Here is a 17,126-nt window from a genome sequence, read left to right on the forward strand (position 1 = left end):
TTTTATTTGGTACGTATGTCATATATCTATGTATTCATATATGCAGAGCAACCAGTTTATCAAAGTAGCTTGAACGATCGAGTTTCAAACAATCTTTTTTAACAATAATTTATTCTCAAATGAATGTTCAGCCTGACTTTTTGGATGAAATATCAGCTTTGATCAATGTTTCACCAACGTTTGATTTAAAATTACTTACATTTTATGAATGTAGATTTTAATCCTCTAACAAAACAGTTAGCAACACTGCTTCAATGCATTTGTATTAGATTGCGCTACACAAAATAAACAAAACTAAATATTTTTTGTAACAAAAGCATTTTTCCGGAAAAATAAATAGTTTTACGACAACATTCCATATCCATTGCCTTTCGCGTGTTAAATTAAAGGTTCCTATTTTGCGGGTTTACTTATAGAAGGAAGGTAAATCTTTGTATCGCAATAATTTCTGCAAGAGGAAATCCATGTAGGAATGTTTTTGTTGCTAATCAAATGTGTCAGTGAAAGTAAGCTGAAACTGAAATAATTTTACTCGAGTAGTTTTAAGGAAAACGGATAAGTTTTAGACTAAGATTTTCGCTTTTCTTGAATTGCAATTTTAAGCAGAATGAACTTATTTGTTTATTTTTCAAACATGTGGAAGGAAAAAAAAAAGCGCCGGAATTTGTTTTTACGCAAAAAAATTAATTCGGCAAGACGAAGTTCGATGGGTCAGCTAGTATATGATAAAATAATATAGTTTAATGTAATATTATTTAATAAATGTGATATAATATAATACAACATAATACAATATATTTCAAAAATATACAGTAAGATATAATATACTATATTACAACATAGACGAACCAGCCCTCCGGCTGAAAGTCTATCAATTCAAGAAAACTTAACAGAACTATATTATAAATACAGTACAATATAGTGTAATACAATATAACATAATATAATATAATATATTATATAATATAATGTAATGTAATATAATATAATATATTATGACATAATATAATATAATATAATATAATATAACATAATATAATATAATATAATATAATATAATTTCATACAATGAAGTTTAATAGAATACTTATAATCCAACTAGTACATTATAATTTAATACGTCTCGTTGAAATGTGGTATAATACTGCATCAATGTATTAGGCTCTAATATATCAATCAATATATAAATACAGAACCTATGGCAAATTTTGGTATTGGTAAATTTTGTTGAAAGTCTACGAGAAACTCGATTTTCAGGAGTCTGCAAAAAAGTCTGCAGCACTATACATGAAATCTGCAAATATACAGACAAATCTGCAGATCTGGCATCTCTGGTAAAAACCCTAAACATGATGAGACAACTCGCATTGCGGCTTTGTAGTCTGGCCTCGGGTGCAACTTGTACTCTATTTTTAACACAGGGCTCATTGTTTTCGCAATGTTGGCATCATTGTTAGATAAAGTGATCAAATGAAATCTTATATCAAATATCAAAACGAACGATTTCACTCTTATTATAGGACCAAAGCCAGGTTTGTTAGAATATAATAACATCTTCAATGTATTGAATGATTTATTTCCAAACAAAATAGTACGAAATGTTTGCTAGTAGGACGGTAATTGTAAAAATTTTTATGCAATAAAATAACATATCAATGTGTGAAAGAATTTGTCTGCACTGTCCATGAATCAACTTTCGTTAATTGTTAGAATATAAGTGAATATCTTCGGAAAGAAGAATATCACACAGACCATGAGAGTCTGTAACCGAATAAATCATTAATAATCCCATAAAACCTCTGCTGAATTTTATTCAAGTCAATTTTCAATTTTCAAAATCATTAGACTGTTGTTTAGATTGGAGAAAGAGGTAGAAGAGATTCCGTATAACATAAAAACTATTTTGAAATATGTTGGAAACGGTGCTCTAACCTACTTCATCTGAGTTCCTCTTTTTCTCCGAAGAACTTGCGATCATACGATTGATTTCAATAGAATTAATGATGCACCGATAGAAAAGTGTATTCCGATGTTAGAAATGATGACACAGATTGATGTAGATCTCAATTAACTGATTGCTATTAATCGATTAGTTCGATTAGTGGCAATGCCGTTAATCGATTACAAATGCTCGATTGTTTTAGCCTTTTAATCGATTAACCACGTCAAAGGAAGTTTACAAGCATCACGAAAATCGATACAAAACGATTGAAATCTATGACAGGCTTGCTTTGATCAAACGAAATTTGCTCACAAGCGCTTTTTGACGTTAGCTTCTGAATTTTCAAAATTTTGATTGCCTTGTTCCCCATCAACCCCGTTCTGGTTCTAACCTTGTGGCTATTCGTTTCTTGGTTCATACCCTCTGTGCGAGGGTTGGGAATCGAACCCAGGAGACTGCGTGAAAGGCATCGTCTTACCCATTATCCGTTTGCTGTTGAACAGCTTCTCGATCAAATAAAATCAAAATATTATATTTCCTACAGTCTAAGCAAAATTCGGTACAATGAAATTACAACAAAAAAGGTCTAGAAGTTCGACTTTATTGCTCTACCGAACACAGCACGCAGTAGTATGATATAGACTCTAATGTTAACATCCTAGTGTTTTGTGGTCAAAATTGTTGGTCTTGCTTTGAAACCTCTCGAGGCCCGGGTTGCTTCCGAATCTAACACTGTCCGACACTTTTCGAGAACTGATCCGCCGATTTCCAGTTTGTCTTCCAATCGTCGTTCTTCCGTTCCAGCACATCACAACTTTTCACCGTCAAAAAGCTCAATTTGGCACGATCACCCAGCTTTGTCATGTTCGCAACCGGACAAACCCGATGCGGAAATCTCGGTGAACCTTTGATTCTTTCACGCAGTGTCGGTGGAGTTTTCTGTCCGGTGATGGATGATCGTCTCGAAACATCCAACAGGAAATTAACCCTCGGCTCTGATCCGGCCGAACGTAAATTTTGAGACACATAAACTTCGGCACCGTTCTGATCTACCGCAACGGGTGTCTCATTTTCCGCATCCACTTCGGCAAATATGGTCAACACGGAAGGCCGACGAACTGCAGCAGAAGCACCACCGAGAACGGAAACGGATGTAGTTTTGTGCATTCGTGAACCTAGAAAACATCGGATCCGGTCGATAATTCCACCTTTGTTTTCATCTTGCTGCTCGTCGGAATCAATCTGCGGTTGAGAACTGAACGCAAAATTCCGTTTCATCGGAGATGGCATGAAATCTTCCGTAGGCCAGCTAGCTCTGGGAATGACAGGCGGCAGAACTGAAAGCAAAAGCATCGGCAATGCACTGGAGGCAGTAGGAATCTTTGGCGAAACTGCAGTAGCTGATTCCTGGCCCTCGTATGGTTTGATGGTGGTTTCCGATGATCCCGAGGAAGCCAAAGAAGATCCTTCTACCAGAAGTCGCTCCAGGCGCTTGATTTCGGCGTCCAACACTTCTATCTCTTTCCGATAAACTCGATTCTGAACCTCCACACGAAACTGTAGCTCCCGTCGATCATCCACAACGAATCTACGCGTGTTACACTCCAGTTTTAGGCCAACACTGTGAATCACAGGATCGTATACTTCTCCCTTACCGAAAATTCCCTTCACTTTAGGAAGAAACAAAAGACATAGCGTGGCCGTCGTCGAGACCAGAATAAACGCGGAGGTAATCACGAATGCCAGAGTTACTCTTTCGTACAGTAAATTCGTCAACAGGACAACCGTAGCACTGGTGATCACAACACTGTAAACCGACACTCCAATGTACTGCGAATCGTTCAAAGCGGGAATTTTTACGTGCCTTGTTTGCCACGCCATATAAACGCCCACGATCAACAGAAGCCCCTTGTAAGCATACAACGTTCCGAGCCAGCTTTCGTAGTGTCTCGATCGGCAAAGTTCGACCTGTGGTAGAAACACCAAGCTGCGATCCGTAGTACTGATCTCCAACGTTAGATTATGCAAATATCGTTCCATCGGATCTGCCGTCATCCAAAACGAAACCACACAAGCATCCAACAGCAGCAGGACTCCGATCATCGAAATCAACTGGGTGTCCCGTAGAATCTTATCCTTGCACAGTCCTCCGGCACTGAGCGTAAACAGTCGATAAACTCGGAAGGTTTTAGCAAACATGGATCCGAAGGCAAGTGAGAAACCCGCCGACAGAAAGTAGATTCTTGCCATACAGATCGTGGAAAAACTAACCGAAGGCCACGACAATGTGGCGTGGTTCATGCCCAGTAAAATCGTTGCCACGTAAACCAGAATACATCCACAGACAGTGATCGTGCTTAATTTTGGGCTTGAAAGTTTGATTGCTCTGAAAACAAAAATCGTTTAATTACTCATCAAACTTTTAACACGGACAACTAGAACTTACCTCAACTTCCTGAATCGCAAATTAAGACCGAGAAAAAGAAAAGACATTGCGATGCCAACGGTCGACAGAATAACCACGGTGTAGAAAGCCAATGGTGCTATCGAGTCTACCCTTAATTTGAGAATGCGCTTTGCAATGGGAACCTGTCCCGATTCCCATTGCACCGAGCCACACTTCCGGCAGCTGAAATCCAGTGTGTTATTTTTCGGATAGTAAAATGCAACCAGCCGCAGTCCGCCAGTTTGGATCTGATGGAACGAGGTAGTTCCCACCCGATCGGCACCGTTAAACGAAACCGGTCCCGATATTCCATTGAACTGTAGGCTGTCGAATTGTCGAAGCAGTTCCTTGGCGATATCGAACCGAGTGTAGTCGTAGTGAGCCAGTCGGGTTCTATTCGACCGGGGCACCTGGGTCCAGGTTCGTTCGGCTCCTCGCAGTGCCAAGGCCATTGCCCAAACTGCATCGTAGGTTTGAGGAGCGAAACGAGATACCGGTCCAGTGGCGTTCATATCCAACAGCTTCCGAAGAAATAGATCGTTGGTCTAAAATTAAAATGGTGCGATGTTCGAAATCGACTGAAACACGGGAATTCCGAGAGAAATATTTACCAAACCACTGAGAGCCGTTCCGGTGCCTACGATGCCGTTGTAACTGGAAACGAGTACCACATTCTGGACTACCTTCAGCATACTCGAAAGAGGGCACGATACGTCCTGCATCAGCCACCAGTAGGAGATAACCTCGGTATCCTGTAAAATCCATGCGTAGTCTGCTCCAAACATTCCCAACTGGTAGACCTTAAAACGTCGGAATAAACGGAAATTTATGAAAAAAATCAGGGATAAACATGTGCGTTTCTCGGATGTTTTTTGTTTTCAATTTTTAGTACAACTGAAAAGTGTCCATAGACTGGAAGAAATCGCAGTAGGCGTGGGCATCGGACGCACAATTTTCTCGCTCCTGTCAAAGTTTCAGAAAATAGAATTTCTTGCGTATTTTCCAGTGAATTTAAGTGATTTTGTAACATACGGAAGTTATAATTTGAACTAGTTTGATTTTCATTCATTCATAAGGTGGCGAAAACAACCGCCAAATTTCAGTGACCAGGAAGGAGAAGAGCAATCGAACCCACGGTTCAGAATTAATCTGGCGCTCGTGTGCTGAGGTTCAGTAGAGCAGTAAAGCAGTTTGAAAATTGTGGTATTTTGTCTAAATTGTGTGGTGTGATAATAATTCGGTCAGGTACCCGATCATAAGGGAAGAGCAAACCAATATCATAACTATAGTTTAACATATTTTGTTATCATTGCATATTTAGCTATCATAATGGATTGTGAAATGTTGCAAAAATTGCTGGAAATAGTAAAGTTATGAATAAATTTACAATGATAGCTCGTTTTGTTATTATTTTTCTATTCAGACAGTGAGAAATGTTTGTATGTTTGTAACGCCATAACTCCGGAACTACTTAACGGATTGACACCAAACTTGGCATAGGTAATTCTTGCGCTTCAAAGATGGTCATAGGGGTATTTATAGGGAGGGAGGGTAGCAAGTGTCATTAACAGGGAAGGGGGGGGGGGGTGTAATGTTTAAAACGGCATAACTCCCATACCATGAAAAACCATGAAAATTATGATTATTGTGAGATCTGAGATGGGATACTGACCGTGAGCAATCTGAACATGTACGGAGTATTGTTTAACCGGGTTGCCGCCTTAGTTATGTTTCACTACACTCAGAGTATTTCATTAAGCAGGACAACTTCTAGAATTTTTTTTCGGCCTTATCTTCCCGAAACACCAGGTCATTCAGCTAGTATTAAAATATGTAACATTACCTTTATGCAATCTCCTTAATTTAACAAGTACAGCTACACAAAATTGTTCGGATCACCCAATAATGTTTATTCTATCTAGATATATGAAAGTCAATGTATGTTTGCATTTGTGTATGTTCCATTATGTCTAGGCTCGACTCGATCGGAATTTACGAAAAACCACCTAGAGGTGGGTGAAGAATTTATCCTTTCTCTTGTTAGTCATATTTTATAAGAATTATTAATGCGTTTAAAAAGAGAATAATTGAGTCTTGAATGAAAACATAAAAGTTTATTTGGATATAAACTAGCATCACCTTTTCAATTTGTGAACAGTATTGAACAGATCCGATTTTGTCCGTTTCCCACATCGTCGCTATTTAACGACTGTTTGAAAGTTTGAGCCTATATCACCTTGTAATTCCGAAACCGAAAGTCGGATACGCATAATGTTCACAAGTATCGTATAAAATTATCATACCTTTCATTTACACCTAAGTTTATGAAAATCCACCCATTCATCACTGAGAAAATTCACAATTTTCCGGTACTTACGGAACCAAAAACTGGGGACCGGTATATTTATTTATTTATTTATTTGAATCAACAGACATAATTTAGTCCAAATGATTATTTCTTAAAAAATTAGATATATATAAAAAATTAGATCGTATGGCACGGCGTGGCAGATGGAAATCAAGCATCGGGAAGCTTTTGCAACTAACATATGTAGCTAACATGTTGCTTAAACGTCAGTTGCCCATCGAGGAAAATGCCAAGATCTTTCACACATGTCGTCCTTTCAATTGGAGTGTCACCAATGCAGTATGCAAATCGAACTGGATTTTTCGTTCGTGTGAATGTTATGATCGAACATTTCTGGGGATTTAGAATCATTCGATTGATCTCACACCAGTCAGCAAAAATTAACAGTTGGCGTTGCAGGAATACAGCATCATCTATTTTCCGGATTATGTTATACATTTGTAGATCATCAGCAAATGAAAGCCGCGGACCTTCCAGGACAAAATTCACATCGTTAAAGTACAGCAAGAATATCAGTGGTCCTAGATGACTGCCTTGTGGAATTCCGGAAGAAGCGCAAAACTCATCAGATACACAATCACCGATTCTTACGGCAAGACGTCGATCGCTTAGGTATGAATTAATCCAGCGAAGTACGTTCGAGCCAAAACCGAGTTTGTCTAGTTTAGCAATGGCGATAGCGTGATTTATTTTATCGACGGCTGCCGACAGATCCGTGTAAATGACGTCTGTTTGATAACCAACGGACATAGAATTTGTAACATAATTGGTAAGCGAAAGCAGATTTGTAGCAGTAGAACGTTTTGGCATAAATCCACGGTAGTTTTTTATTTCCTTTTTTTTGAACTGGAAACATAAAAGAGGACTTCCACAGATCGGGAAATATTCCGGCAGTTAGCGATTTGAGGAACAAAGACGTAAGAGGTGCTGCTAAACTAGCAGAGCATTTTCGCAGAACAATCGCCGGTAAACCATCTGGTCCTAAAGAGGTGCTAGCCTTTGTTTTACGGATTGCCAACAGAACAGTGTTTTCATCCAAATTGATCGCATTTAAGGACTGATAAAGAAATGGCACATTTTGCACCGCAAGGGATACTTGATGCGGTAACAATTTTTCATCAGAAAAAACACTAGCAAACTTCTGAGAAAATAGCTGACAAATCTCCTGCGGACTTGAACCTGTGAATTCTCCCCGCCATTCGGTCGATTGTTGTGCGGTTTCGACGTCATATTCATAGATCCACACCTCATCACAAGTTATAATGCATTCGATAAATGTGAGGTCACTATCTGCATTGGAAATCATCTCTTTGGCCACATCAACACGACGCTGTTTTTGAATGAAATTCAGCTTTTTGGCACCAGCCGAGAAGCGACGCATTTCAAACCCAAAACATCAGTTAAAATGTGTTCGGTTGATCCATAAGAGATGCCCAACAACACAGCAATCTCTCTAATCGGTACAGAACGATTTTGCAACACGATTTGCTTCGCCGATTCAGGGATCATGATCCAAGCTTGTACGACTACCTTTGAAGCGTTTATACCACTCGTATGCCTGTGTTTTTCCTAGACACGATTCACCAAAGGCCTTTTCTAACATTTTCAACGTTTCGGAACACTTAAATCCATTTACAACACAAAATTTGATGCACGCACGTTGTTCTAAATTTTCATCCATTATAAAAATCGCCACCCGAAAATATTTCAACTTCTTTGTATAGACACCAAACAAAAACTAATCGTACGATATGCGTCAAAATTTGACAGAATGTGTATAAAAGTGTTGCCAACGTTGAGAGAATAAAAGTTTACCGATTGGACAAGCGCGGGAATTTTAAAATGAAAAATCCGGTTCTTTTTTGATCATAAGGTATATAATACAAAAATTGTTGTAAAACATCTTCATTTCTAGAATTACACAACAAAATTGTATGCAAAATCCGGTTTAAAACTTCTGGTAAGCTGGTTCTTTCGAAACAAATGCCTTTATCCGATTACTTTTGGGCCGACTGACGTTCAGAAGCGCAGCGTGGATCAGACCCCGTAACAAATAAACATTGTTCTTCGTTCGTAGCAAAATTCAGTCAAAACTAAACTCGTTCTTTCGATACAAATGTTTGTTTGGTTCTCGCAAAATACATGTTTTCTAAACGGTTTTAGTAATGTTAAGTCCGTGTTCGGTTTCTGCATTCAAATATGCATACTTAATCTGCTTTTCTAAATTTAATTGTATTCATCCGATATTGACATAATAAAAGTTGTGAATTAATTTAGTGACATGATAAATTTGTACATGCTGTAAATAGTAAATTTGTAAATTTAAGTAAATTGAGACGTAAATTTACAAGATTCTCTCTTAGTGTGTCCCTTAAGACCTCTTTCGAAATGGAATAGACGAAAAGGATTCCGGTTAACATATATTCTGTTCAGTCTTTACAAAATGTGTTTTTGGGGGACGGGTCTTACTCCATACTAGTTCCATGAACATTTGAGATAATTTCTCCCTTTGTATTGTCGAATAACAGTCTGTAATATCCCCTTGTCCTAAAATTATACGTGTTTTTCTGCTGAAAAGGCTAACATAATTCCTTTTCAAACGCCGTAATAATTAAGAAATCCGCACAAAAAAAAACTTCGTTTATCTGTCGATTCCAGAACTCTCGAAACTACTGCAGTGTACCACAAAATGGGCGACATAGAATAGCATTATAATTTCGTAGAGGTACGATGAACAAGAACTCATTGCGTGGTTATATACAAAATGCACTTGAAAAATTTAATATAATTGATCTTATTTATTATTTGTATGTTTTTGCATCACATTTATTTATGGAAGAAAATCAGAACCTTTGACGCCGATAAACGTTTTTTCAATACCCAAGAGCAACTCAAACAAATAATAAGTTGTAGTAACCAAATGTTGAATTTCCATAGAAAAACCAAAACCACCCCGTTCAAATTCCACGATGGATTGGAAAGTTGCTTGTCGAAGTAAATTTAATATCTGTGTCATCCAAACCAATACCAAATAAAACTATTCAGCTATTGTGAAAAGAATGACATAATATGGTCTTTGTTTGATATTCTCTTCTGATCGGATAGAGCTGACGTAAACTGAACAAACTGTGCCAGTCCGGGTAAAACTAATGGCGTTTTTCATTGAAAAACACTGGTGGCGTGGATCGCTCTGGTTTTGCACTTTCGAGCAGAAATGGCAATGAAACGCCGTCAGAATATTGCATTTCTGCTCGAAAGTGCCAGTGTTTTTCAATGAAAAACGGCATAATACTCGTTTCACATACACCCTCACAGGACCTTTTTGGTTTGTTAATTGATCGCCTTGGACTGAAGGAAAATCCTCTCAAGGTAGCACACGATTCGGCCTAGTGAGCCCTGGATGCTCACTACGTCTAACCCGTCAAAGACCAGCGATTGTTCTCTGGCCTTGGAGCTTGGACCATAACCGCAAAGGAGGGACATACCCCTCCCGATACGGTCACTCCGGTATCGTCCTGGGCCTGTCGATCTCCGTCAAAGAAGTCCTTTTGTGGAATTTGGCCTTTCAGTTTCAACAGACTTCGCAGCCGATTCTTAGTGTACAGAATCATTGCATAGCAAGTACTATGGATCCTACTTACACTAAGAATCCTTCCAGGTCGGGGCTTGAACATACGACAACTGGCTTGTAAGACCAGCGTCCTATGCATTGAACCGCCAACCCGGGACAACCTGATACTAACAAGCCTGAAATAGTTATCAGATCATGTACAAAATAAATGTTTTTTTGCGTTTGTCATATCGAAAGGCTATGCAATCACTGTGAAAACCGACTTTTTAACCGAGGCCCGGTGGCCCGAATGTCAAATACCATTCGACTCAGCTCGACGAATTTAGTAAATGTGTGTATGTATGTTACAAAAATATGCACTTACTTTTCTCAAAAATGGCTGAACCGATTTTCACAAACTAAAGACTGTCCCAGAAAGTATGGACGCAACCAAAAACCGCTGCCATTTCGCAATGGTTAAGAATCTGTCAATTTTTATGGCTGCGTCCTGTTGTTTACACTTTTCTCTAACCACTTGTGCAGTTGTTTATTCGTTTTCATTAGTTTGTTTCGAATTGCGTGGACTTTCAGCAAAACAACGTCGAAAAATTGTGTACAAATGTTGCACAGAACGCGGACTGTCACTGAGAAAGATAGCAAAAATGGAAGGAGTCAGTGAAAAAGCCGTGCGAAATGCAATCAGGAAGTTCGGTGAGGATAACACATTTGAGGATAAACCGAAAACGGGTCGAAAAAAAGGTCATGCAAACCCTCAGTTGGATAAACGTATACTGAAGGCGTTCGAGCAAACGAAGGAGGTTTCAGCTCGGGATGTGGCCAAATGAGTGGGCACTTCGAAGTCAAATCTTCTTCGTTCTAAAGAACGTTTGAATATTCGAACCTATAAGAAGCAGAAACAACCAAAACGTAGTCCGAAACAAGAAGCATCGATCAGACCGAGGGTTCGCAAGCTGTACAATACGATTCTTGCTGGAAATTTAAACTGCATAATCATGGACGACGAAACCTACATGAGACTCGATTACAAATCCTTGCCGGGACCACAATATTAAACGGTGCTAGAAGGGCAAGTGTTAAACCAGTCCTAGACATCGATTGAAATTGAAAAATTTAGTAAGAAAGCTATGGTCTGGCAAGCAATTTGTAGCTGCGGTAAGATTTCGAAACCCTTCATCACGACTGCTTCAATGAACGGCAAAATTTACATCAAGGAATGTTTACAAAAACAACTTCTACCCATGATTCGAAGCCACAAGGATCCTGTTGTCTTCTGGCAAGATCTTGCTTCTTGCCACTACTCGATATCAACGGTAGAATAATGGTATACTGCCAAAAATGTCACTTTCGTCCCAAAAGACATGAATCCACCAAATTGCCCACAACATCGACCAATTGAGAAATTTTGGGCATTAACGAAGGCACATCTTAGGAAACATTGCTCGGCAGCTGAAACCATTAAACAGTTCGAAAAAGATTGGAAAAAGTGTCAAAACTTGTCGCCAAAAAGTCTGTATGGAATTTAATGAGGAACGTTCGCAAGAAGGTGCGCCATCTAGTCTACAATGGCTAAGTAGCAAATGTTGAGAATAATATTCGGTTGTTGTAGTCTAATAGTATCATATTTTATATTAATATCCATACTTTCTGAGACAGTCTTTAATGCCGTTTTTCATTGAAAAACACTGGTGGCGTGGATTGCTCTGGCTTTGCACTTTCGAGCAGAAATGTAATATTCTGACGGTGTTTCATTGCTATTTCTGCTCGAAAGTGTAAAACCAGCGCAATCCACGCCACCAGCGTTTTTCATTGAAAAACGCCATAAGACTCAAATAAACGGTCTAATGGTCCCATAGCCTGCTATTGAATTTCATTTGGATCCAACTTCCGGTTCCGGAGTTACATGGTAATGGTTTTCTAAAAATTGCTAGAACATTTTATCCGGATCCGACTTCCAGTTCCGGAACTAAAGCGAGATAAGTGAAACATTACAAATTTCTTTGGTATTTTTTCACGAACGATGGTCAAAAACAGGTGCAAATCCCATAAACTGTCTGATAAATTCTTCTAGTTGGCACTACTGGTCCCTCCCTTTTCCTGTCCCGGATGCACCGAAACTGATGAAGAAAAACTCCAAAAATAGAATTCACTTCGATTTGCCTGCGGTGCTTGAACCGATTTTCAATAATCTTGATTTGAATTAAAGCTCGTGTTCATGTGCTTCACTTAAGGCCATTTCACAGCGATTTCGGTCTTTAATATATTACTTGCATTGAGGTAGTCCTCCAAAAGTATAATATTTCAATCCCAGAAAACCGGCATCATAATCTTTCCGGCACTCGAGCCGCTTCGAAGCACAACTTTAGTCCATTGTCGGGGGTAATCATTTTGTTTTCTGGTGTGTAATAATGGATCCATCCAAACATGTATTCGAAGTGAACTTGCGTTAGTCTTTTTAGTTAAAATGGATGTGGACGAAATGTGGTGTTTCAAAGCAACATACCGGAATCGTCTGAAACATGTCATGTTCAGACATTTCGATTCAAGCTATAATCAGAAAATCGATCAAGTGCATTGAATTTGTTATCCAAATGTTTTCAAATATTTTTCACTAAATAGTCTGAATATCGTTGAAACTTAAAAGCAAAGAACTTACACCGCTAACTCATTTACCTACCTCGCAGAAAACCTTCGCTGCAATTTCGTGCGAGAAACTTCCGATGATCACCCGTATGTCCTTGTCCTGCAAAGAAGTACAATCAAATGATCAAACCATCCATCAAACCTAGCGTCGATCAGTGAAATTGCTCAAAGCCGAATATGCTAGAAAAAAAAAACAGAAAGCAACCAAGCAAGCAAATGCACTTTCGAATGCAGAAAGGTGATCTTACCTATACACATGGAGTCATCACCGTCATTGAAGAATCAACGGAAACGACAGGCTCTAGGGGTCTACTGAAAGAGTGGTATATCTAGGGGACTAGGGTTTGGGACAAATCTACGTGCACTTGTTTACAGTGCTCATACTGTGTGAGCTAGGTTTCGGGGTGGGAAATCGGATCAGACTAGTTATGGGGCAGTTCCGAAAACACACAATACCCGTAGCAACTTCAGTTGTTCCTTGAAATCGGTCTCGGCGAAGGAAATTGTCGCGGCGCACGTAATATTGGCACGTTCCAGCTCGGTCACCAGATCATTGATGGCCAACGAATGTCCCTCCTCGTTCTCGGAAAAAGTAGCGACCGTGTCCCAGCCAAAATACTTAATAAAGGCTATCCGTGCCAGGTTGTGTGACGAATCGGGTGCGACTGTTCGATAGAACAGTGGGAACTCACTACGATCACTGAGCGCAGGAGATGTGGAACCGAACGATACCTGAAAGGTGAATATCACATTTTAGCCGATTTGTTCATTAAAAAAAACGATAAAACGATTGCTCACCTGCACAATATTCCAATACGGTACTATTTTTGCTAAACTCTCTGTGACTTCGGAGCACGCCGAACCCAGCACCATAATAATGCGCTTTTCTTGATACGTGTATAATGCGTGAAAGAATCGATCAATGCCAACACCGGGATCGCACTGAAAAGTGTCAACGAAAATTCGATTAACCAAGCTTCCTCCCTAGTTTTTCAATCAAAGTAGTCGCGTGGTAGTTTTTGAATTGATTTGAAAACTACAATCATTGTGAGTAAACAATGTTCGAGGTCAATCTCATTATTTTACAATAACGAGAAACGTGCACACAGGGAATTATCAATTTTCATTCTACAAACCTTGGTATCATTGGTCAACAATTTCAAAGTGTATCCCAGCAGCAACCCCCTTCGATTGATGTGTTGTACGGCCAGCTGTGCGGCCGCCAGTTCACTGTAGCCTTCCTTCCGCACTCCATGGCGGGTGCTCAGTTCGAACAATCCCAGTATCGACACCTCGCGCATCCTCCTGGACCCACCGGATGCCGGTCTCGTCCGCTCAAAAGCCGTATTGATGGAATTTCTGTTCAAAACCTTGGTTTCGTTTACCAGCAGCACTGATTTATCTATACTTCTCAGGATTCTGCTTTTCACCGCAAATCCCGGTGCATGTGAGTAGTTTTCAAAGTTCATCCCCGACAACGACGAGGACGACGACGACGACGACGAAGACGGCACAACCGGAACGGAAAGCAAACCCGGCAAAAGCTCCCGAAACCACATCAATATCACGGCTACTCGCAGCAGCATTGTTCCCAAAACAGATTCACCTTACGTCTTTTGACTAACTGATTAGGAACTACAACTACAACTTTAAATTGATCCTTTTTTTTTTCAAGTGTGGCAATTTTCATTCATCTTCCATCTGTAAATTTAGCGCCAAGAAAAAGCTAGCTTTCGCAAAAAATTTGCGAGCATCAAATGAGAGAAAATCGGAGAGTAAATAAATATGGCCCGAGAAAACACGTGCACTCCGTTCTCAGCAGTGCCAACGACCCGACTATCCTCATCGTAGTAACCCTTTTTTCTCTATGGAGATACCGCACCCATTGTCTTCTGCAGTCGGTAGAAATCCAGCCTACTGCAAGAAACAATGAAACAAAGAAAATCCTCCCAAATTGCTCTTTATCTGCGAAAACTCGGACCAAAACGTGACACACCCAAAAGGACTGCACGTGGAATGTATGTCACAGTAAATATTGAAACATCCTCCGCAGGGGGTACGCTGAAAGCTGGAAGGTGGAAGGTGGTGGATGACAATATGATAGGGATTTCTATCGATGAACGGGAGCACGCACAATATATCTAGAACGGATGGCAGCAATCTATTGTTTTCAGCTGCAAACGGTTCATAACGTCAAGAGTAGAAGAACGGGAAATACCAAGCAGTATGCATTGAAAGTTGAGTTCTCAACCACCCACCCCCCCAGGGGGGTGAAAGCATTATCCGCTTGTGTAGGCAACAGTAAACTCGGTTCGACTACGTTTTGCAATTATTTCTGGGAAATCCATCCCGGCAGGTCGAGTATGACGTTGAATACAGGCGTAATTAGTCCATATTACAATTGAAAATCGTTCGATGATTGGTATTTGGATTGATATCGCAAATGGGACTGGGAGTGATGCCAGGGAAATAATTTATAAATAATGTTCTATTCAACATGTGGTTAGCGAACTGGAAGCCGAATATAGTGCAGATCCAACAAATCTAATTTACTATATTTGATTTGTTATGACGTATTAAGTCGCTTTGAACTTAGTTTATCTAATCATCCGTGTTCAAAGAACTATCCGATTTAAAAATAATGAAAAATCTAATCCAGAGATGGAACTCGAACCCACAACAACTTCCAGTCGGATAAATTTGGTTTACCTAGTGAACTGTCAGTAACTCAGGCTTACGTTCATGTTTGGACTAATCGGAACTAGTTTTTAATCGCTAACAAACTAAAAATCGTTATGTATAAAATAATGTTAGAAAAAACGTGTGTAGCAAGCTGTTCTTTGGTACACCCAAACCATCGTTTCGATCGTTACCTCTTTTTACGTAACTTGTGTCGTTTAGAATTCCAAGATAGCGAGCTTCGGTTTATCGATGTTCCTTGATACCCCTTACAATACACTGAAGTCTCTTTTTTGCGCGGGAGATACGTATCGCGCAAAAAAAACCACGTAACTTCGGAAATTCGCTTAAAAAAGTACGGGTGTGTAATGTCAGAGACATAACTGGATGTCGTGAATACGAATATGACACACTTTATTTATGCTTCCCAATTCGAATTGGTAGTTCATCGATTGTTTGAATTGTGCAACTTTCCCCTCTTTCATTACTAGAAATTTAAACGATGCGCCTAGACTAAATTACAGATTAGTTACATTAAACATTCTGAAACGCACTTAAATACTATGAAATAAGCAGTATAGTTCTTTATAATAAAAAAATGGTGACGATTTGAGTTAGTTCAGCACGCAGACTCTGATTTCTAAACCCATATTCCAGAACTAAGCTCTAAAACATGAAGACGATTTTTCGCCATGACTACCAGAATGGGTTTTATAGAGTACAGTAAAGTAAATTTCCGCATAATTCTTTAGGAGTATTATTATGGTTCTAAAAAGAACCGAATAGAAGAAGTCTGGAATAAATAACTGGATCCTGAGTTCAAGAACTAAATTTAGAACCAATAACAGACTCAGAATCCAGTTTCAATTCTAGAATTGCAAGTTCGAAACTCAAATTAGTTCCGGAATACAGTTCCAGAATCCAGTTTCAGCACACAGGCTCTGAATTCTAAACCTATATTGCGGAACTAAAATCTGAAAATTGAACTTCTCGTTACGACTACCGAAAACCAAATGATGGCAGGTGCTCTCTCCGTCGCTGATGGTTTAACTCCCACGATGGCAGTCTGGTCGCCTTGAAGGCCAGCAAGCGAATGAAAATTGCTACCTGAGCGTTTGAGGTTTTAACCACGCAAAAGGTGCTCTCTCCGTCGCTGCTGGTTGATGGTTTAACTCTCGCGATGGCAGTCTGGTCGCCTTGAAGGCCAGCAAGCGAATGAAAGTTGCTACCTGAGCGTTTGAGGTTTTAACCACGCAAAAGGTGCTCTCTCCGTCGCTGCTGGTTGATGGTTTAACTCTCGCGATGGCAGTCTGGTCGCCTTGAAGGCCAGCAAGCGAATGAAAGTTGCTACCTGAGCGTTTGAGGTTTTAACCACGCAGAAGGCGCTCTCTCCGTCGCTGCTGGTTGATGGTTTAACTCTCGCGATGGCAGTCTGGTCGCCTTGAAGGCCAGCAAGCGAATGAAAGTTGCTACCTGAGCG

The 17,126-nt window shown here is 39.8% G+C and overlaps 1 protein-coding gene across 8 annotated transcripts in view; it reads right to left on the reverse strand.

The window, feature by feature from the left end:
- Positions 1 to 2,304: 2,304 nt before the first annotated feature.
- LOC131432021 (gamma-aminobutyric acid type B receptor subunit 2) overlaps positions 2,305 to 17,126 on the reverse strand; it is a 49,172-nt gene continuing 34,350 nt past the window's right edge. For 3 of the 8 annotated variants that reach the window (XM_058598059.1, XM_058598053.1, XM_058598058.1), the window contains exons 2-8: positions 14,104 to 14,668; positions 13,766 to 13,909; positions 13,424 to 13,699; positions 13,002 to 13,067; positions 5,000 to 5,188; positions 4,389 to 4,933; positions 2,305 to 4,328 (exon numbers count right to left, since the gene is read on the reverse strand). In XM_058598059.1, the coding sequence (XP_058454042.1) occupies positions 2,669 to 4,328; positions 4,389 to 4,933; positions 5,000 to 5,188; positions 13,002 to 13,067; positions 13,424 to 13,699; positions 13,766 to 13,909; positions 14,104 to 14,553 (3,330 nt within the window). In that variant the 5' untranslated portion in view covers positions 14,554 to 14,668 and the 3' untranslated portion in view covers positions 2,305 to 2,668. Of the gene's footprint in view, positions 4,329 to 4,388; positions 4,934 to 4,999; positions 5,189 to 13,001; positions 13,068 to 13,423; positions 13,700 to 13,765; positions 13,910 to 14,103; positions 14,885 to 17,126 lie in introns of all 8 variants that reach the window. The other 5 variants (XM_058598055.1, XM_058598051.1, XM_058598057.1 and 2 more) reach the window with 3 other exon arrangements.

Source organism: Malaya genurostris, chromosome 2, assembly GCF_030247185.1.
Source record: "Malaya genurostris strain Urasoe2022 chromosome 2, Malgen_1.1, whole genome shotgun sequence".
NCBI classification, from domain to species: domain Eukaryota; kingdom Metazoa; phylum Arthropoda; class Insecta; order Diptera; family Culicidae; genus Malaya; species Malaya genurostris.